Source organism: Papio anubis, chromosome 5, assembly GCF_008728515.1.
Source record: "Papio anubis isolate 15944 chromosome 5, Panubis1.0, whole genome shotgun sequence".
Lineage (NCBI taxonomy): Eukaryota > Metazoa > Chordata > Mammalia > Primates > Cercopithecidae > Papio > Papio anubis.
In genome coordinates, this window is record NC_044980.1 from 38,077,549 (window position 1) to 38,100,401 (window position 22,853).

At 38.7% G+C, this 22,853-nt stretch overlaps 2 protein-coding genes across 2 annotated transcripts in view; both read right to left on the reverse strand.

Annotated features, from left to right (window-relative positions):
• FYB1 (FYN binding protein 1) overlaps positions 1 to 4,570 on the reverse strand; it is a 165,595-nt gene extending 161,025 nt beyond the window's left edge. Inside the window, exon 1 of the mRNA XM_003899602.3 lies at positions 4,487 to 4,570. Coding sequence (XP_003899651.2) covers positions 4,487 to 4,489 — 3 coding nt within the window. The 5' untranslated portion in view covers positions 4,490 to 4,570. The remainder of the gene's footprint in view (positions 1 to 4,486) is intronic.
• A 9,098-nt stretch (positions 4,571 to 13,668) lies between these two features.
• The window catches only part of C9 (complement C9), an 83,165-nt gene continuing 73,980 nt past the window's right edge, over positions 13,669 to 22,853 (reverse strand). The window contains exons 10-11 of the mRNA XM_003899603.3: positions 22,339 to 22,567; positions 13,669 to 14,025 (exon numbers count right to left, since the gene is read on the reverse strand). Of these exons, the coding sequence (XP_003899652.2) occupies positions 13,991 to 14,025; positions 22,339 to 22,567 (264 nt within the window). The 3' untranslated portion in view covers positions 13,669 to 13,990. The remainder of the gene's footprint in view (positions 14,026 to 22,338; positions 22,568 to 22,853) is intronic.

Below are 22,853 nucleotides of genomic sequence, written 5' to 3' on the forward strand. Positions count from 1 at the left end.
ATCACACTATGAATAAGGACGTAGGGGAACAGCTAAGCCAACTCTGCACCTCTACTGAGCCTCTTGAAAGAGGGCTGAAGAGATAGGGTCAAGATGCCACAGGGAGAAATGGGAAGGTTGAGCTGGAACCCAGCATCCCTTGCTAGGTTGGAAGATGAGCCCAGTGTCATGTGTCCAATGCCCATCAATCTTAATATCTAATGTGTCTATCTTCATAAAACACCAAGTGCCTTTGTGCTTCATTCCCACACATTTCCAAAGTTTCCTTACCAATAAGTTACAGGGAAAGGGCAGTAAAAGGTGAATTTCCTTATAACCACTTGTCCCCTTTTGGCTTGATTGCCTTCCTGGACAGTTCAGGAAGTCGGGGAGGTGGGGATTGGTCACAGTGGTGACACAGCAGATGAGCTTGGGGTGGGGAAGGGAGTTATGTAGTCATTAAACCCCCCTTTCTGGATCCTGGGATGAAGAACCACAAAACCAGGCATTCCTTCAGTTTCTCATCCCAGTGGCCTCTACAGTATTTCAATAAAGTGAGCATTCTGGAAGTAGGAAAACTCATAGTGACCATAGCAGAAGCAGCCATGAGAGCTGATCCTCAAGCCTACCAGACATGGTCACCAGCTTGAGGATGGGCCCCACACACCCCTAAAGGCCAGTCCTGGGCTTTTCTTTGACTACCAGCTTGTCTTCCTAGGTATCTACTTTTTCTGAGATGTAACAAAATGTAGAGGAGCTCAGGCTCTGAGAACAGATAGAATTGTGCTGAAATTCCAGGCCCAACAATATTCAGTAGCTGTGTGGTTGTGAGAAAATTACTTACGCTCTACAAGACTCAGTTTACTCAACTAGAAAATAGGGGGAATAGGAATAACTATTTGCAGGAATTGTTAGAGGAATGTAATGAGATAGTGTATGTCAGGGCTTAGCACTGCTAACTGCCAGTATCACTCTCCTCCTGCACTCACTAGGAGTTTCTATGCCTACTTTGGAAACTATTTATTTGGGGCTGAAATACAGGAATCCAACATCTATCCAGTGTCTGGCATGTGCCTGTACTGTCACAGGCGCTTTATAATTGCAGTCATACTCTCCACAACAATCCTGTGGGATAGCTGTCATCATCATCATCATCACCACCATCATCATCATCACCATCATCATCATCACATCATCACCATCATTGGATGAGGAAACTCCCAAAGCTTAAGTGACTTATGGAAAACAACTAGTAAGCACAACCAATCAACAAGAAGCCGGGGATATGGCCTGTTGACTGTATCTGATCTCTTTCAAGGAGAAAAAATGGAGTTTTTCCTTTCTTTAATATGCTACATGGCTTTCTGCCACTTGTTGCAGAATGTCAGCAGCAATGTTAGGGAGAAAGGAATTAAGGGGAAGTAACTTAATTTTGAAGTATAACCTTTTCACGCTACAAAAATAGACATAACTATACAAAGATAGGCATGTATATGCCATAATTGCACTGGGAAATTCACTTACTATGCCATTATATAGTAAAAAACTTAAAGTACGCTGCTTAACAACAAGGTAACTTATGTTAGAAGTTTTAAATATATGTAGGTTTTCACCTGGTTACTATGCTAATGTTCTGTCAATGCAAAATAATCAGACAAAATATATAAAAAGTGCTTGTGACAGTCTTGTCTATATTACTGTAAGGAAAGAAAAAGAGACAACTGAAATGTCCAACTCTATGAAATTGATTAAAACAAATTGTGGACTACTACACAGTTGTTAAAAATGATTTATCATTAAAAATTACATTGAACTCCCATATTATTAAAGATATTTTAAATAAAATGTGAGGAAATGGTTCATAAAAGATGATAACACTTATAAAATTACATTTATTAAATGTGTATTTAAATGATGACATTCTCGAAGGATCTGTACTAACCTGGTGATTGTCCCTTAGGTGATAAAATTATAGAACTTGCTTATTGTTTCCTTCCTTCCTTCCTTCCTTCCTTCCTTCCTTCCTTCCTTCCTTCCTCTCTCTTTGTTTCTCTCTTTCTTTCTTTCTTTCTTTCTTTCTTTCTTTCTTTCTTTCTTTCTCTCTCTCCTTCTTTCTGTCTATACAGGGTTGCCTGGGTTGGAGTGTGGTGACATGATCATTCATCACTGCCACCTTGAACTCCTGAACTCAAATAATCCTCCTGCCTCAGCCTCCCTAGTAGGTGGGACCACAGGCATGCACCACTAGGCTTGGCTGGTTTGTTAATTAATTTATTTATTTACTTAATTTTTTATAGAGATGACATCTTGCTTTGTTGCCCAGGCTGGTCTTGAACTCCTCAACTAATCCTCCCACTTTGACCTCCCAAAGAATTGGGATTACAGGCATAAGCCACCGTGCCTGACCATTATCTGTATTTCTAAGAAGTTTATGTATATTTCTAAGATGCTTTTTCGAGAAATATGTGTTACTTTTTTTTTTTTTTTTGAGATGGAATTTTGCTCTTGTTGCCCAGGCTGGAGTGCAATGGCACGATCTGGGCCCACTGCAACCTCCATCTCCCAGGTTCAAGAGATTCTCCTGCTTAGCCTCCCAAGTAGCTGGGATTACAGACATGCGCCACCATGCCCAGCTAATTTTGTATTTTTAGTAGAGATGGGGTTTCATCATCTTGGTCAGGCAGGTCTCAAACTCCTGACCTCAGGTGATCTGCGTGCCTCGGCCTCCCCAAGCACTGGGATTACAGGTGTGAGCCACCACACCCAGTCATGTTACTTTTATTATAAGAAAACAATAATCTTTAAAAAAATCATTACTCGTATATCATACCAAATACATGCTATCCAGTTAAACTTCCCTTTTTCCTGCTGTTATCTTGTTTCGCCGAAGAAAATCCAAATAGCACTTTATAAATCACAGTGCTCTCGTTTAAGGTCAAGCTGTTTTCTTTTTTTTTCTTTTTTATTTTATTTTATTTATTTATCTATTTTTTTTTTTTTTTGAGACGGAGTCTCGCTCTGTGGCCCAGGCTAGAGCGCAGTGGCACAATTTCGACTCACTGCAAGCTCTACCTCTCGGGTTCACGCCATTCTCCTGCCTCAGCCTCCCGAGTGGCTGGGACTACAGGCATCCGCCACCACGCCCGGCTAATTTTTTGGATTTTTAGTAGAGGCGAGGTTTCACCGTGTTAGCTAGGATGGTCTCAATCTCCTGACTTCGTGATCCGCCTGCCTCGGCCTCCCAAAGTGCTGGGATTACAGGCGTGAGCCACCGCGCCCGGCCAAGGTCAAGCTGCTTTCTAGGAATCCCGGAACTAAAGACCCAATTTGGAAACACAGAGGGATTTATAAGTCTCACTCCCACCTGAGCCAGAGACTCGATTCTACAGGTGTTGCCGCAGGCAGGGTCATGCGCTAACATTTCCTCCACCGTTTACTCCCCTTCTCAAGACTCAGTGACTTGCACCCTATGGCTCTTCCTTCTTCCTCTCTCCCCCATGGCCAGATTACGCTCTCTCACCTCTACTCTTTCCCTATCCTAACTCAAGGTGCTTCCAGACAATACACAGTAACATCAACACACATCATTGAATGATCCCTTTATTCTCCCTATTCCAATGTCTGCAATGCACAATCTCCAATTGAGCAAGCACAGGAGTCATCCTCTCAACTCCTGTCTTCTCACTGGGGACTGACAAAAGGAGGGTATCCTCTCCGTAACAAGAGAAGGGATAACAAATTTCCAGTCTTCTAGGGGCTGGGGAATAGTAGATAAAGATAGAAAATTGACTCTCTTCTAGATTCTGGTAATATATGAACACCACATATATTTTGGGAGCCCTCCTTTTCTTTTTTTCAAAGAAATAATGGAAAATTATGAAGCAGAATATTACTGTTGTAGTTCAGCTATGTTTTGGGTTAAAGTAGCACGGGGAACCCACTCACCATTTTAAGTGTGCTCCAAATAATGACTTCTCATTAATTTTGGGAACACAATCTGTCCTTTAGGTTAAGACCGGGCTTTGTTTGTGTCTCTTAATTAAAAAAAAAAAAAAAAAAGGTTTTTCAAACAAAAGAGGTCTGTTTGTCAAATCTACTGTGTTATCAAAATGGCAATCACCATCAGCAATGTTTCCCAATATTTGCCACTGGAGTCCTTCATGGGATTCAAACTGCTCATAACAGGAAACTCGACTAAATTATTGGGGCTGGCACCAAGCTATCCTAAGAGGCAAAGACAAAGAATGCATGTTTTCTTTCTGCAAGACAGTGCTCTTCCCCTATTCTGAAGGCTGGAATCAAAAAAAGGGAACTCTTGAAGCCGTGTCTCTCAACTGGCATGAACAAGACTCAACAGCTTCATCAGCACAAGGAACAAGTGGCCAAGCAAAATCCCAAAGGCTCGGAGGACCTGACTGTGAAGCACCCTCAACCCTGTCTGTTCTATGCAGAGAAGAGTAGCACATTTGCCAGGAGACCAGGGAGAGTTATAAAATCTATTACTTACCATTTTTATTGAAAAGAGTTGATGTGCCTGGCACACAATGACCCCGAAGATGGTGCAGCTTGGATAGTGAATGTGCAAGTTAGCTATGCAGAGTGTACTTCCTTTTCTGAGCTGTGTGGTCTGTCCAGCTTTCACACATTGATATGTGAGGCTACATTTGCATGTTATCTCAACCCTCAGAGCATTTGTATAGCTAGCCAGGTTTATCTTGTTATTATTTTTCAATAATACAGGAACAGGTCTAGGTGTAGCTTTGAAGACTGAAAAATTGACACAAAATTTTTTAGAAGTAGCTAGATATTAAATTTTGCTATACATTATTAACCTGTTTTATATAACCTCTATATTTTTGGATACGTGTGTGTGTGCGTGTGTGTGTGTGTGTATGTCTCTCCATCTCTCTCTTATCTATGAAGGACTCACACCAAAATGTGAATCGCGTTTGACTTGAGTGGATGTATTACTACAAATAATTCTTTTTTTGTACTTTTTGGAGTTTTTCAAGTTTTCTGTCCTGGGTATATAGCACTTGTGTAAAAACATAACTATAATCATTATTAAAAAGAACAAAAGTATCACGAACATTTTAATGAACAACTCCAATTATATTTAAATTCACATGATCAGTATTTAAATGATGGAAATACTCATAAGCTTATCATAGAATGCCATTCATTTCCCTAAAAAAAAAGTACAGCTCAGTCTAGGTTCATGTATTAATTTTGGGGTAATATTTGTTAGTATCAGATGTTAAGGGCATAGTGTTTGATCCCAATTAGATTTTCCAGTCATCCATGTACCTCTCTGAACACATTCTGATATACAGATTTAGCCCCTTTAATTGGAATATATGGCCTCCTGCTAAACTAAGTTCAAGGGTAGAAGGTCATCTTTGTTTTCCATGACAAAGGAAAGGCATGATTCCTTTTTTGGTGGTTGCAAATTTCTAGATCTTGTTTTAAGTATTAGAGTGCTTATTTAGTGTAAGGTCACCAAATTTCTATACATGATGCTGACCAAACACTAATTAATCCTATATCCATAAAAAATCCTTTTTCAAAAAAGATGTTACCTGTTATTTATTCCTTAAAATATAAATGTTTTCAAAATTAAGATATAATTAGAAATATAGATGCACAGGACAGGCAAAAAACCAGGGCAAGGGTTGAGTTCCAGAAGTAGAAACGGATATTGTCCTGAAAACTTTACATATTTTAAAGAGGGGTGTGAGGCATGGTCAGAATCTGGTGGATGGTCAGGAATCTGAAATTGCACAGTATCTTACACATGATAAATGCTTAATGAATGAATAGAGGAGGAAGATGAAAGCAAGAGCAAGGTATGGGAGCCAGGCATACTTCTAAGTACAACACATTTTCCAGAATGCTTTGAAACAGAGACATTCCTTACCTTCACTAGAAAGCCTCTTATCTACTACTGTCTGTTAGAATAGAGACCATCAAAGTGCAGATAACAGCTTTGTAAAGAGAAATCACTCTAAAGCCTTTACCCTCTCTTTACAGAAGGTAAAGAGAATCACTCTAAAGCAGTGATTCTCAGCCTGCCTGCACATTAAAATCACCTGGGATGTTTTAAGTCTCAGCTCCCAGGCTTCACTCCAGGTTATTATATGAAAATCTGGGGTTGAAACCCAGGCATCAGTGTATTTCACAGCTCACCACGTGATTCCAAGGTATGTACATGTTTGAGAGCCTTTGACCTAAAAGAAGGAGCAGGTGACTCATACTACCAAGATAGTGAACAGATCACCAGGCCAGCCTTGTGGGTAGAAATAATCGTGACACTCTGACACTGTTTACTATTAAGTTAATCAACATGTTTTCCCCATGTACTAAATAAGAATTACTTAATCAGGCCGGGCGTGGTGGCTCATGCCTGTAATCCCAGCACTTTGGGAGGCCGAGACGGGTGGATCACGAGGTCAGGAGATCGAGATCATCGTGGCTAACACGGTGAAACCCATCTCTACTAAAAAAAAAAAAAATACAAAAAATTAGCCGGGCGTGTTGGCAGGCACCTGTAGTTCCAGCTACTTGGGAGGCTGAGGCAGGAGAAGGGTGTGAACCTGGGAGGCGGGGCTTGCAGTGAGCTGAGATTGTACCACTGCACTCCGACTTGGGCGACAGCGCAAGACTCTGTCACAAAAAAAAAAAAAAAGAATTACTTAATCTTTGTCATTCTACAATTTGCTCTCTATACCAGTAAGTTGGACGCAAATTACATAATAAACAGGAATCTAGCAATTATTCAGTTAACTGTAATTTGTTGGGTAATTCTCTGGTTAAGAGAACTTTGAATTTCAGTTCATCCATCTGAATTGCATTTCAATTTGTGCTTATTTCCAAATGCAGATTAAGGTACTTTTTAGTTATTATTGAAATAAATTCAGTGGTCTTTCAAACACATATATTGAAGAAAAGTTTTTTTGGCTAAGAAAAAAAAGCTAAGAGTTGAAGCTCCCAACTATAACTTGTAGTCCACAAGTATATTTTCATATTTAGTTTTTAAGGCATAATCATGTTATTTAAAAAATATATGTCAAACATTACATATGTGAGTATATCTCCTGTGAAGCCAAACCCCAGTATATAAGTTCCTGAGCAGGAAGATGAAACAGGAAATGCAACAAAGATGACAGAGCACATAGTGATACCATCTAAAAATGGTAAACCTATGTTTTCGCAGTATGAACATTGCAATTATTCCTGCTAGTAGAAGGGAGAAGCAGCTTAGAGAATGCAAAAGTAGTTATAATTCTTTAAATGCTGGGGCATACACTCTCTTTTCGTATATTTTTATCTTAGAAAACAGTTTTTGTTGAGGCAGTGGTGCAATGAATGAGGCTGCCCCTTCACTACTCACTGAAGGTGGTGGCTAGGTGGAGACTGAGGTCTAGAAGCATGAGGTGGCCAGGGAAAACCAACTTCATTTTTTAAAGTCAACTTGCAAGTAGATAAAGGAGAGAGCACTAATAAAATTTGAGCAATATTAATGATCATTATTGAGAAGCATTGTCAGTGTTTTATCTATTAGGTCTTTTGTTTTTTTTTTTTTTTTTTGAGACGGAGTCTTGCTCTGTCCCCCAGGCTAGAGTACAGTGGCACGATCTCAGCTCACTGCAACCTCTGCCTCCCAAGTTCAAGCAATTCTCCTGCCTCAGCTTCCCGAGTAACTGAGATTATAGGCACGTGCTACCACACCTGGCTAATTTTTGTATTTTCAGTAGAGATGGGGTTTCACCATCTTGGCCAGGCTGGTCTTGAACTCCTGACCTCATGATCCACCCGCATTGGCCTCCCAAAGTACTGGGATTACAGCTATTAGGCTTTAAAAGAAGCATGGTTAAAATTGTTAGTATAGAAGGTTAAAAATAGTTATAAACGGCCGGGCGCGGTGGCTCAAGCCTGTAATCCCAGCACTTTGGGAGGCCGAGACGGGAGGATCACGAGGTCAGGAGATCGAGACCATCCTGGCTAACGGTGAAACCCCGTCTCTACTAAAAAATACAAAAAACTAGCCGGGCGAGGTGGCGGGCAACTGTAGTCCCAGCTGCTCGGGAGGCTGAGGCAGGAGAATGGCATAAACCCAGGAGGCGGAGCTTGCAGTGAGCTGAGATCCGGCCACTGCACTCCAGCCTGGGCCACAAAGCGAGACTCCGTCTCAAAAAAAAAAAAAAAAAAATAGTTATAAACTCTGATACATTTTCTTTTTTATAACCTGAATGTCTAACATTTTAGACAAGAAACAAGTAGCCATCTACTCTACGTGCCCAACACGAATGTGCCTGGCTAAGAACCCTGAGATAGAACAGAGGAATGTCAAATCTCACCTTTTCCAGGGAGACTTCTCTGCTGCTAGCTCACTGATCTCCCCCTTTTTCTGGAAGCCTGCAGGCCACACTGCAAAATTAAGCTCTTTTAATATGTTTGCCCTTTATGGTTCTCTAATTGCGTTGGGTGTATTAGGTTTGGCTCCTCAACTAGATTGGAAACTGCTCCAATGAGAATTAATTTTCATACTTCCTTTTCTCACTCTGAGGTCCTAGGTCAGCTTTCTTTAAAACACTTTTTCTTTTCTTTTTTTTTTTGGCTCATGAGTTCCTCAGATGGAAGCAATGTTTGTTTTGTACACTGATTCTGCATGTACAACCTTCCTTGAAGCCCATCATTTATGGGAAGCTATAAGAGAAACTTTGGCTAAAATATCGCCAGCTACTAAGAGATGGTCACTATGGTGCTGCTCTTTGATCATGAAATTAAAGCAAACTTACAAGCAGATGCATAAAAATTCAAGGAAATTCAGTCTCCCTGTTTGGCTAGATATGAAATAGCAAGTGGGAAGTAGCAGGAAAAAGCAGAATAAGAACAGGCATGCTTAAGGAGGCTGTGCAGGAGGAAGTGGGGACTTCCTTGATTTGGGTTATTTCTCTTTCACTTTTCGTTTTAAAAACAAAGTGAACTTTTTCACTCCTGTACTTTCTACTTTTAAGGAAAGGCGGTCTTAACTCCTCAGAACATCAGTGGTCTGGAAGAAATAGCTTATTAATCAACTTACTTTTGATTAAAAGGAGAGTTTCCGCCACATTTTAATGGAATGAGTAGATTGTATTGAAACTCAAGAAAAGAAGGGAGCATTTGTCTTTACAATTTAAACCCAATCCCAGGTGAATGTTTACTACTGTAAAAATAATCTGCTAAAACAGGATAATGAAAACACTCATCTAGACTTCACTTAAGGAGTTTTTTTTTTTTGTTTGTTTTGTTTTTTGTTTTTTTATCAAACCAGTTAACCTGGAGAGCAAAGAGACAAAGAACAAAGCTTATAGAATAATTCTAGGTTATGTATTACCTTGCTTTTGTTTTTTCTAATTTTGTCCATTATTTGTATCACACACTCTCTTTGGGTCTTTGAGAATGCATGAACTCTGTGGGTCTATTGGGTCCTGCTGTTTTCTTTTCATGATTTCTCACCTCTTTTGTCCTCGCATATGTTTCACAGAAGCAGAATCTAAGTCATAATCCCTTTGCCTCAATGAGAGTCCAAGACAAGATTTAACTGATACACACTCTCATGGGGTTGCTTATTGTTTTTGTCATTTTGTTAAATGATGATTTGCTCTTTAATGAATAAAATAAAGGTCCCACATCAAAAGTGGATCTATTTTTCATTTTTTCTCCTTCCTTCCTTCCTTCCTTCCTTCCTTCCTTCCTTCCTTCCTTCCATCCTTCCTTCCTTCCTTCTTCTTTCCTTCTCTCCCTCTTTCTCTCTCCTTGTTAGCCAGGATGGGCTCGATCTCCTGACCTCATCATCCTGCCTTCCCTTCCCTCCCTCCCTCCCTTCCATTCCTTTTTATACAAAATGCTCCACATGCCAGATGTCCCTCCCTCCCTGCCTTCCCTGCCTTCCCTTCCCTCCCTCCCTCCCTTCCTTCCTTCCTTCCCTCCCTTCCTTCTCTCCCTCCCTGCCTTCCCTGCTTTCCCTCCCTCCCTCCTTCCTTCCCTTCCTTCCTTTCTTCCTTCCCTCCCTCCCTTCCCTGCCTTCCCCTCCCTTCCCTGTCTTCCCTTCCTTCCTTCCCTCCTTCCTTCCCTCCCTCCCTCCCTCCCTCCTTCCTTCCTTCCTTCCTTCCTTCCTTCCTTCCTTCCTTCCTTCCTTCCTTTCTTCTTTCTTCTTTTTTTTCTTTTTATTGAGATGGAGTCTTGCTCTGTCACCCAGGCTGGAGTGCAGTGGTGCAATCTCATCTCACTGCCAATTTCTGCTGCCTGGGTTCAAGTGATTCTTGTGCCTCAGCTTCCCGAGTAGCTGGGATTACAGTGCCCGCTACCACACCTGGCTAATTTTTTTGTATTTTTAGTAGAGATGGGGTTTCACCATGTTGGCCAGGCTGTTCTTCAACTCCTGACCTCAGTTGACCCACCCGCCTCGACCTCCCAAAGTGCTGGGATTAGGTGTGAGCCACCGTGTCTGGCCTCTCTCTTCCTTTCTCCCCTCCCCTCCCCTCCCTTCCCCTCCCCTCCTCTTCTCTCTTTCTCTCTTTCTCTCTTTCTCTCTCTCTCTCTCTCTCTCTTTCTTTCTTTCTTTCTTCGGAGTCTCACTCAGTCGCCCAGGCTGGAGTGCAGTGGCACGATCTCGGCTCACTGCAAGCCCTGCCTCCCAGGTTCAAGCCTCCTGAGTAGTTGGGACTACAGGCACCTGCCACCACGCCCAGCTAATTTTTTGTATTTTTAGTAGAGACGGGGTTTCTCTGTGTTAGCCAAGATGGTCTCGATCTCCTGACCTCGTGATCCGCCCGCCTCAGCCTCACAAAGTGCTGGGATTACAGGCGTGAGCCACTACGCCCTTCTTTCCTTCCTTCCTTCCTTCCTTCCTTCCTTCCTTCCTTCCTTCCTTCCTTCCTTCCTTCATTCCTCCCTCCCTCCCTCCCTCTCTCTCTTTCTTTCTTTTTCTTTCTTTTTTCTTTTATTTTCTTTCTTCTTTCTTTCCTTTTTCTTTCTTCTTCTCTCTGTCTCTGTCTCTGCCTTTCCTTCCTTCCTTTCTTCATTCCCAGTTTTTGTCCCAACAGAGAATTAGGCCAAAAAAGTTGGAAAATACACTGATGTATCTAATATCACAAATGTTAGAGTTACGCTTTGAAGATTTTTGACTAATAGTCCTGCATTCTAATAATACTAATAGCCATTATTACTATTTATTGCATTTTCATTAGGTTACAATATAAATGATGTCAGTAAATCAACCTAATAATTCTAGAGATATTATTATCCCTGAGCATATTTTAGGGCTTAGGGGTTTAGTAACTTGCCCATTGTTAAGTAGCTATGCCTTTCCCTTTTCTTGGGCCATTTTGCTGCTCTTAGCATAATGGTAGGTAATGGGCATGAGTTGGGGGTGGAAGAGCAAAGGGTGGGGGCCAAATATCTGTCATGGGACAGATATTTGACTGTCCTGTGAATTATGTGCATGTGTATAAAAATGGTTTCATTACGGGAAAAAACCAAACTAGCCTTTGATCAGCTCTTGTGAGAACTGACTCACCTATCACAAGGAAAGCATGGGGGAAACTGCCCCTATGATCCAATCACCTCTCACCAGGTCTCTCCTTCGACACATGGGGATTACAATTTGAGATGAGATTTGGGTGGCAACACAGAGCCAGACCATATCATCTACTATTTAGGGCTGTTTTCATAAGTAAATATTGAGAGACGGATTTAGGAGACGCTATTGCTGGGTCCCATAAAACCATCAAAAGGCCTTGCAGGGGAGACAATTGTGTAAAGCCAGGGTGAGAATGCTATGACCCACATATCAAACATTAGACAACAGGTGTATGTTGACTGTCTACTCTGTGATCAGTAGAATGCATAAGTGACCTGAATTTTGAGTATAAAAAGGGAAAAATGTAAAAATGTAGCAAGACTCTGAGCTTCCTTTATCCATCAGGCCCTAATGAACATAAATACCCATCCCACTTCTCTAACTTTTTTTGATAGTGATTTAGTATAATGATTCAACTTTCTGTCCTGGGCTTCACAGGGCTGTTGTCTTCACCTGTCCCTTTCCTTGAATTGGTGGTGCACCCCCTCAGAGAGCATGTGGGGTAGGAGGCACCTATAATGCACTCCATGTGGACAAACTAAGCTACATCTGCTCTCTCCAAACAACAGTCCACGATGACCCATGCTAGGCCTAGTAGGTTCTCATCTTTCCCGGTTTCTAGAGATTCTCCCTTAGTTGAAGCCTGGAGACTTTCTGCTCTGTGTTGATTACTGCTGAGCAGTTTCTGGTGTCTCAGTGGTGCTCCCTGCTGGAGATGCTCTATCATCAGATATACCACCTTTGGCAAGAAGTTGGAGGACTCTCCATCAAGTGTGAACCTGGGCTGTTCCTGCTATTCATTACCCTAGAAAGGACTCTGATAAATCATTAAGCTAGCCCTAGGGGATCTGGTCAAGGCTCAGCTCTTTTATTGTTTGGCATTCGTAATTCCTAAGGGTGGAAGGAATTCTCAGGTGTTGCTCTAATAATAGCCTTAAGCCAGATGCTCTCCGTCAAAAACTCTCCCAATAGTGGCTTCTTCAAGAACAGAGTTCAGTATTTATATACATTTAACAAATCTTACTCCTTTCTAATTCACACAGTGTTTTGAAGGGCAGGGGACAGGACTTCTCTGGAGCTCCCAGGGCAAATGCAAGACTCTTAAGGTCCAGGGCACATTTATTAGCATTATCTCCATATCATACCTAACATATTAAAATACATCCTACATCCAGTAATCTTTTTATTTGCTATTTAAAAAAATTTTGAAAATTATTTTTAAAAACTTTATTTATTATTTGCATGTAGGTAATTTAGTTACTGTTATCTCCCAGCAATCAAATGCATTCTTGAGAATTTCTGCCAAGTCAGAAAAAGTAACATAATTTATTTATAAATGTGTGAAATGTGTATTAATAGTAACAATAAAGTTAACATGACACATGCTGATGTCTAAGCATTTATTAAATTTGATTTTGCGTTTTTTTATTTTGATATTTTTTCCTTGTTTTTTTCTTTCCTTTTTTTTAAAAGAGTTTTCAGACCTTTTCAAAAGGTCTCAGACCCTAAGTATCATGTTCTCTAATGGATAAGATTGTACAGTCAATGTTAATCAGCTTCTCAGGTAGGTAACCTTACCTTATATAACTCATAAGCCTAGGTATTAAGTTGGACTATATAAAATTGATGTTTTTTTCCTTGTAAAATAAGATCAAATAGAGGCAATTTCACATAATTTAAGCTAATAGTTTATAGTCACTCTATTGTGTTGCTGAACACTGTATATATTAATCCTTTCATCTAACTGGATTTTTGTATTAATCATCTCCTCTTTATCTCCCTTCCCCACTACCCTTCCAGCCTTTGGTAAACTAGTAGTTTTTGGTTACAAATATAACACATTTTCCCCCTTGGACACATAGATTTAAATGGTAGAGTTAAGACTAGTAAAAGCAACTGCTGTGCAGGTGGCTGGTGTTCAGTATTTGCTGAATGAATGTATGCACACCTAAGCAAATAACCAAACCAAACATAACAATGTAAATAAGAGTTAAATTGCATGGTACAGACGTGTGGTCATGGACTTGGCAGAATATGTTAACCGTACAAAGCAATTTGACAATTACTTTGAAGTTTTTTAAACCAACATTCTGTTTTAATTTAATTTTGTTTTTTTAAGAAGAGATTGGCATTGTCTGTGGGAGAAAGCAGTTCTGGCATATTTCACTGTTGACTCCTCATTAGGGAATAAAAAATGGAAACATCATAGGAGTTTAAGAAAGAAAAATTAAAAAATAATTATAGACCTAAGACAGGAGACTTCAGAAGTTGGTAGGATTTTCATGAAGCATGTTGCTATTTATTTGGCAGCTAAGATTATCTTCAGGGATAGGATCTGAAGGTCCTAGTGTTCTTTTCTTCCACTGGAGCTCAGAGAAGCCAACAGTTCTATTTTTCACGGGGGAAGTCTAGGGCTGGCAATCCTAGAGAAAACAAACGAGTATCAAATCTTAATCATCAATAGGATTTTACTTTGGGTCCATCCACCCATCCACTTTTTCACCTTCTTATCCTGTTGCACCACATTGTGCCATATTGTCTAGGTGCTGGGAATAGAATGCGGTTTAAGGGATAAGGCACATTCTCATACTAGAAAGGGCTATTTATCTTGTATACAGAGAGTCAATGTGATTAGTGCTGGAAAAACAGAGGGAAAGTTCTCAGGGAGCATAGATAGAGAACTGATTCCTGGAGAAATTGGAAAAGGTTTCATCAAAGATATGCAAATTGGCCTGGGTTCAGAGTAGAGGTTTTTAACCCTGGCTAAAGATTAGAATAACCAGTAGATTTTATTTTTTAATTCAGAAAACAAAAAACCCATGCCCAGGTAGGATCTACCATAGCTACTTTTGTTTAATTGGCTTAGGATAGACATCCGTTTTATTTTGTTTCTTTTTTTTTTGTCCTTTAAGGAAGTGAACCAGATGAATCCAATGACCAACCTGGTTGAGAACCATTGGTCTAGAAGTAGAAACACACACAAGGAATAAGGGAGAAGGAGGTTCAGTTAGTTGAGGGAGAGAAAGTTGGAAGAATTCCAGGCTAAGTAAATGGTATAGAAAAAGAAAGATGATGTATTACGGTTTTCAATCTCATCATGGGAGTAGGCTAGTATAAATTGGAAACTAGAACATTCTATGTCAAAATGGATGCTTGGAAGATCTACCTTAAGGAAAAATTCAGCAAGAAAATGTCTAATGTCTCAGCGAGAAGCTGGTGGGCCATCCTGGGTCAGGTTTGAAACGTCAACCAAACAATGCCTAGTGATCTAAGATAATTTTATATATTGGGGAAGGGACCTTGATATTCATTATCTATGAAATACAACATATGCAACCTGAACCAAGAAATTTGCATAAAAATCTAGTGCAAGACTGAGGAAAATGATGGAACCTCCTAAGAAACAAACTAACCCTAGGAATACATTCGTTATCCGGGGAAGATAGGGTTTCCACAGGAAATCATTCCCACCAAAAACTAAACCTGTAATAAAAAATCACTAAGTACTGAAGAATGAATAATGTGCCATGAGAATGAATTGGTAGATTTAGCAGAGAATTGCACTGCAGAAACTATATATACTGGAACAATTTGAAAGAATTCCATGAAGATATATTTAACACGTTGAAAGATATAAATGTAGGAAAATAATCCAGTAAACTAGACAAGAGAAAAAACAAGACAAAAGAAAATTGAAAAATAACCAAATCAAAATTTTAGAAAAATAATTTTAAAATAATCTCAATAGGTCAGCAAATGGATAGACTATACATAGTTGAATAAAAGAATTGGAAAATTAGAAGATAGAACGAAAGAAATCACAGAGAAATCAGCAGAATATTCTACATAAAGAGAAATAGGTAGAAAATAGAAGTTCCAAGTACCAAGTAGTATAAATTTTTGGAGAGTAAGAATGTTTCTTTGCAATGCAAATACTAGATTGAGACTTTAGACAAATGAGAGACAGAGTTAGCATACATTTATAAGTCAATTATTTTAAAATTTAAAAAAAAATTCTAACTTACATATTTTGTCACCACATCGAGTTTCTAAGCCATTTGCTAAGAAGTGTAAACAATTCTTAAAATATTAAAAATTTGTATTGCAAGAGATGAAAGTATGGTTGAATGATAAATGAGGCTGTGAATCTTTGCTTTAGGAAGCTACATAATTGTTTTGGAATTTTGTTGCAGGAAATTGTATTTGTTCAAACAATGATTGCCATAGAAAGTTAATCTCACTAGCTAATCTTGTGATATTAACACTTGGACTAAGATCTCACTTATCTATTAGGAGTCTGAATAATTTTACCTGAATGAAAGACTAAGCATAAACTCTTAGTATTAGAAACATGGCTAAAGTCATGTTTACTTGTAAGAAGTAAAATAGTTTAATTGAATCCTATTTGTCTATTATTGTTTTTGTTGCATTTGCTTTTGAGGTCTTAGTTATAAATTATTTGTGTAGGCCAATGTCCAGAAGAGTTTTTCCTAGATTTTCCTCTAGGATTTTTATAGTTTCAGATCTTACATGTAAGTCTTTAATCTATCTCAAGTTAATTTTTGTATACGGTAAGAGAATAGAGATGATTTCTCAAAAAATTAAAAATAGGACTACCACTCAACTCAACAGTCCCACTACTGGGTATCTACCCAGAGGAAAATAAATCTTTATATGAAAAAGACACCTGCACACATATGTTTACTGCTGCATTATTTACAATAGCAAAGTCATGGAATCAACTTTATTTATTTATTTATTTAATTATTTACTTATTTATTTATTTATTATTATTATTATACTTTAAGTTCTAGGATACATGTGCATAACATGCAGGTTTGTTACATATGTATACTTGTGCCATGTTGCTGTGCTGCACCCATCAACTCGTCAGCACCCATCAACTCGTCATTTACATCAGGTATAACTCCCAATGCAATCCCTCCCCCCTCCCCCCTCCCCATGATAGGCCCCGGTGTGTGATGCCCCCCTTCCCGAGTCCAAGTGATCTCATTGTTCAGTTCCCACCTATGAGTGAGAACATGCGGTGTTTGGTTTTCTGTTCTTGTGATAGTTTGCTAAGAATGATGGTTTCCAGCTGCATCCATGTCCCTACAAAGGACACAAACTCATCCTTTTTTATGGCTGCATAGTATTCCATGGTATATATGTGCCACATTTTCTTAATCCAGTCTGTCACTGATGGACATTTGGGTTGATTCCAAGTCTTTGCTATTGTGAATAGTGCCGCAATAAACATACGTGCGCATGTGTCTTTATAGCAGCATGATTTATAATCCTTTGGGTATATACCCAGTAATGGGATGGCTGGGTCATATGGTACATCTACTTCTAGATCCTTGAGGAATCGCCATACTGTTTTCCATAATGGTTGAACTAGTTTACAATCCCACCAACAGTGTAAAAGTGTTCCTATTTCTCCACATCCACTCCAGCACCTGTTGTTTCCTGACTTTTTAATGATCGCCATTCTAACTGGTGTGAGATGGTATCTCATTGTGGTTTTGATTTTCATATCTCTGATGGCCAGTGATGATGAGCGTTTTTTCATGTGTCTGTTGGCTGTATGAATGTCTTCTTTTGAGAAATGTCTGTTCATATCCTTTGCCCACTTTTTGATGGGGTTGTTTGTTTTTTTCTTGTAAATTTGTTTGAGTTCTTTGTAGGTTCTGGATATTAGCCCTTTGTCAGATGAGTAGATTGCAAAAATTTTCTTCCATTCTGTAGGTTGCCTGTTCACTCTGATGGTAGTTTCTTTTGCTGTGCAGAAGCTCTTTAGTTTAATGAGATCCCATTTGTGAATTTTGGCTTTTGCTGCTGTTGCTTTTGGTGTTTTAGACATGAAGTCTTTGCCCATGCCAATGTCCTGAATGGTACTACCTAGGTTTTCCTCTAGGGTTTTTATGGTATTAGGTCTAACATTTAAGTCTCTAATCCATCTTGAATTAATTTTCGTATAAGGAGTAAGGAAAGGATCCAGTTTCAGCTTTCTACTTACGGCTAGCCAATTTTCCCAGCACCATTTATTAAATAGGGAATCCTTTCCCCATTTCTTGTTTCTCTCAGGTTTGTCAAAGATCAGATGGCTGTAGATGTGTGGTATTATTTCTGAGAACTCTGTTCTGTTCCATTGGTCTATATCTCTGTTTTGGTATCAGTACCATGCTGTTTTGGTTACTGTAGCCTTGTAGTATAGTTTGAAGTCAGGTAGCGTGATGCCTCCAGCTTTGTTCTTTTGACTTAGGATTGTCTTGGAGATGCGGGCTCTTTTTTGGTTCCATATGAACTTTAAAGCAGTTTTTTCCAATTCTGTGAAGAAACTCATTGGTAGCTTGATGGGGATGGCATTGAATCTATAAATAACCTTGGGCAGTATGGCCATTTTCACGATATTGATTCTTCCTATCCATGAGCATGGTATGTTCTTCCATTTGTTTGTGTCCTCTTTTATTTCACTGAGCAGTGGTTTGTAGTTCTCCTTGAAGAGGTCCTTTACATCCCTTGTAAGTTGGATTCCTAGGTATTTTATTCTCTTTGAAGCAATTGTGAATGGAAGTTCATTCATGATTTGGCTCTCTGTTTGTCTGTTACTGGTGTATAAGAATGCTTGTGATTTTTGCACATTAATTTTGTATCCTGAGACTTTGCTGAAGTTGCTTATCAGCTTAAGGAGATTTTGGGCTGAGACAATGGGGTTTTCTAAATATACAATCATGTCATCTGCAAACAGGGACAATTTGACTTCTTCTTTTCCTAACTGAATACCCCTGATTTCTTTCTCTTGCCTAATTGCCCTAGCCAGAACTTCCAACACTATGTTGAATAGGAGTGGTGAGAGAGGGCATCCCTGTCTTGTGCCAGTGTTCAAAGGGAATTTTTCCAGTTTTTGCCCATTCAGTATGATATTGGCTGTGGGTTTGTCATAAATAGCTCTTATTATTTTGAGGTACGTTCCATCAATACTGAATTTATTGAGCATTTTTAGCATGAAGGGCTGTTGAATTTTGTCAAAAGCCTTTTCTGCATCTATTGAGATAATCATGTGGTTCTTGTCTTTGGTTCTGTTTATATGCTGGATTATGTTTATTGATTTGCGAATGTTGAACCAGCCTTGCATCCCAGGGATGAAGCCCACTTGATCATGGTGGACAAGCTTTTTGATGTGCTGCTGGATTCGGTTTGCCAGTATTTTATTGAGGATTTTTGCATCCATGTTCATCAGGGATATTGGTCTAAAATTCTCTTTTTTTGCTGTGTGTCTGCCAGGCTTTGGTATCAGGATGATGTTGGCCTCATAAAATGAGTTAGGGAGGATTCCCTCTTTTTCTATTGATTGGAATAGTTTCAGAAGGAATGGTACCAGCTCCTCCTTGTACCTCTGGTAGATTTCAGCTGTGAATCCATCTGGTCCTGGACTTTTTTTGATTGGTAGGCTATTAATTATTGCCTCAATTTCAGAGCCTGTTATTGGTCTATTCAGGGATTCAACTTCTTCCTGGTTTAGTCTTGGAAGAGTGTAAGTGTCCAGGAAATTATCCATTTCTTCTAGATTTTCTAGTTTATTTGCGTAGAGGTGTTTATAGTGTTCTCTGATGGTAGTTTGTATTTCTGTAGGGTTGGTGGTGATATCCCCTTTATCATTTTTTATTGCGTCTATTTGATTCTTCTCTCTTTTCTTCTTTATTAGTCTTGCTGGCGGTCTGTCAATTTTGTTGATCTTTTCAAAAAACCAACTCCTGGATTCATTGATTTTTTGGAGGGTTTTTTGTGTCTCTATCTCCTTCAGTTCTGCTCTGATCTTAGTTATTTCTTGCCTTCTGCTAGCTTTTGAATGCGTTTGCTCTTGCTTCTCTAGTTCTTTTAATTGAGATGTTAGAGTGTCAATTTTAGATCTTTCCTGCTTTCTCTTGTGGGCATTTAGTGCTATAAATTTCCCTCTACACACTGCTTTAAATGTGTCCCAGAGATTCTGATATGTTGTATCTTTGTTCTCATTGGTTTCAAAGAACATCTTTATTTCTGCCTTCATTTCGTTATGTACCCAGTAGTCATTCAGGAGCAGGTTGTTCAGTTTCCATGTAGTTGAGCGGTTTTGATTGAGTTTCTTAGTCCTGAGGATCAAATGAACGAAATGAAGCGAGAAGAGAAACCAAAAGAAAAAAGAAGAAAAAGAAATGAACAAAGCCTGCAAGAAGTATGGGATTATGTAAAAAGACCAAATCTACGTCTGATTGGGGTGCCTGAAAGTGAGGGGGAAAATGGAACCAAGTTGGAAAACACTCTTCAGGATATCATCCAGGAGAACTTCCCCAACCTAGTAGGGCAAGCCAACATTCAAATCCAGGAAATACAGAGAACACCACAAAGATACTCCTCGAGAAGAGCAACTCCAAGACACATAATTGCCAGATTCACCAAAGTTGAAATGAAGGAAAAAATCTTAAGGGCAGCCAAAGAGAAAGGTCGGGTTACTCACAAAGGGAAGCCCATCAGATTAACAGCAGATCTCTCGGCAGAAACTCTACAAGCCAGAAGAGAGTGGGGGCCAATATTCAACATTCTTAAAGAAAAGAATTTTCAACCCAGAATTTCATATCCAGCCAAACTAAGTTTCATAAGTGAAGGAGAAATAAAATCCTTTACAGATAAGCAAATGCTTAGAGATTTTGTCACCACTAGGCCTGCCTTACAAGAGACCCTGAAGGAAGCACTAAACATGGAAAGGAACAACCGGTACCAGCCATTGCAAAAACATGCCAAAATGTAAAGACCGTTTAGGCTAGGAAGAAACTGCATCAACTAACGAGCAAAATAACCAGTTAATATCATAATGGCAGGATCAAGTTCACACATAACAATCTTAACCTTAAATGTAAATGGACTAAATGCTCCAATTAAAAGACACAGACTGGCAAACTGGATAAAGAGTCAAGACCCATCAGTCTGCTGTATTCAGGAGACCCATCTCACACGCAGAGACATACATAGGCTCAAAATAAAGGGATGGAGGAAGATTTACCAAGCAAATGGAGAACAAAAAAAAGCAGGGGTTGCAATATCAGTCTCTGATAAAACAGACTTTAAACCATCAAAGATCAAAAGAGACAAAGAAGGCCATTACATAATGGTAAAAGGATCAATTCAACAGGTAGAGCTAACTATCCTAAATATATATGCACCCAATACAGGAGCACCCAGATTCATAAAGCAAGTCCTTAGAGACTTACAAAGAGACTTAGACTCCCATACAATAATAATGGGAGACTTCAACACTCCACTGTCAACATTAGACAGATCAACGAGACAGAAAGTTAACAAGGATATCCAGGAATTGAACTCATCTCTGCAGCAAGCAGACCTAATAGACATCTATAGAACTCTCCACCCCAAATCAACAGAATATACATTCTTCTCAGCACCACATTGCACTTATTCCAAAATTGACCACATAATTGGAAGTAAAGCACTCCTCAGCAAATGTACAAGAACAGAAATTATAACAAACTGTCTCTCAGACCACAGTGGAATCAACTTTCATGTCCATCAATGGATGATTGGATAAAGAAAATGTGGTACATACGCACCACAGAATATTATTCATCCATAAAAGAGAATGAAATCATGTCTTTTGGAGCAACATGGATGGAGTGGGAGGTCATTACCCTAAGTGAAATAACCCAGAAATAGAAAATCAAATACCACATGTTCTGGCTTATAAGTGGGAGCTAAACGATGGGTATGTGTGGACATAAAGAAGGAAATAATAGACAGTGGGGACTCCAAAAATGGCGAGGATGGGAGAGGGATGAGGGTTGAAAAATTACCTATTGGGTACAATGTCCACTATTTGGGTGATAGGTACACCAGAGGCCCAAAGCTCACCATTATGCAATATACCCTTGTAACAAACCTTCACATGTACCCTTTAAATTCATAATACAAATATTTTTTAAATGTAAAATAATATGTTTCCTTAGAATTAACTTTAAAATACAATACAGAATCTCAGTTTTTAAAAACACCAATACAGTTAAAAGCGCAAAATAAAAATCTAGTGAATATCATTTATATAAAATTTAAAAACATACAAAACAATATCACATATTTTTCATTGGTACATATTTAGTACAAGCACAAAAATATGAACTGGAAAGATACATACAAACTTAGTGAAAATGATTGTATCTGAGCAGTAGAAGAGAGAAAAGGCAATGGAATTTTTTGGGGGGGGGGCAGGGATGTGGTACAAAGTAATTAATTGGACGCATTATTGTTGCTTCCTAAGAAAGGTTTTGAAGTATATATGTCTATGTCTTTACACATAAACACATATATATGCACAGTATATAATATATACATTTATATAAAGTATATATGACATATATGTATTAACATTCATCAATTCTAGATAGTGAATACCTGGATGCTTGTTATATTTCTGTAAACCTTACATAAGAATATTTTTATAATTAAAGAGTAATACAATAATTATAATTTATTTATTTATAATTCTATTTTAATATATACAAGTAGAATATGTTAAATGACACATAAAGGCTGATTTACCCATTTTCACTATTCACTCAATCCTTATCCTCTGTTAATATAAATAATCTGGAGATTTAGTACAAATTAATTCAAGAGCTAGTTTTCAAATTAAATAACCCCAAAGTACATATTTTTGTCTTTAATCACATGAAATAAATTGTCCTCACCTTCAGAAACTTTTTGTTTACTGATTTCACAGGCAATTCCCTCAAATTTGAATGGGCAGGTACACAAACACTTTCCATCCATTAGAATTGCTGTACCTCCATTTTGGCATGAGTGGCATTTTCTTACACTAAATTCATTGATATAGTCTTCAATGGCTCTTTCCAAGTTTTGTTTCTTTAGGTGTGCATTTTTCATTTTCACTGGAACCAGATTATATATAGGAGACAGCTGTGAGGAAGCAAAACATTTAATTTTAGGTCCTTTTTAACTGAGAGAGCTTGTAGAATACACTTTACTTAATTATTCATTCACTGATTCATTAATTCAACAAAGGCTTATTGAATGTATATTATTGCCAGATGTGATGTTAGCTTTTAAATAATCAAAACTAGTCAAGATGCCTGCTATCAGGGAGGTCATATTATGGAGTTAAGGACACTGATATCAATAAAATAATGATGCATAAATTTCAAATAGAAACTGTGATAGGTGCTACAAAAATACAGGTATTATG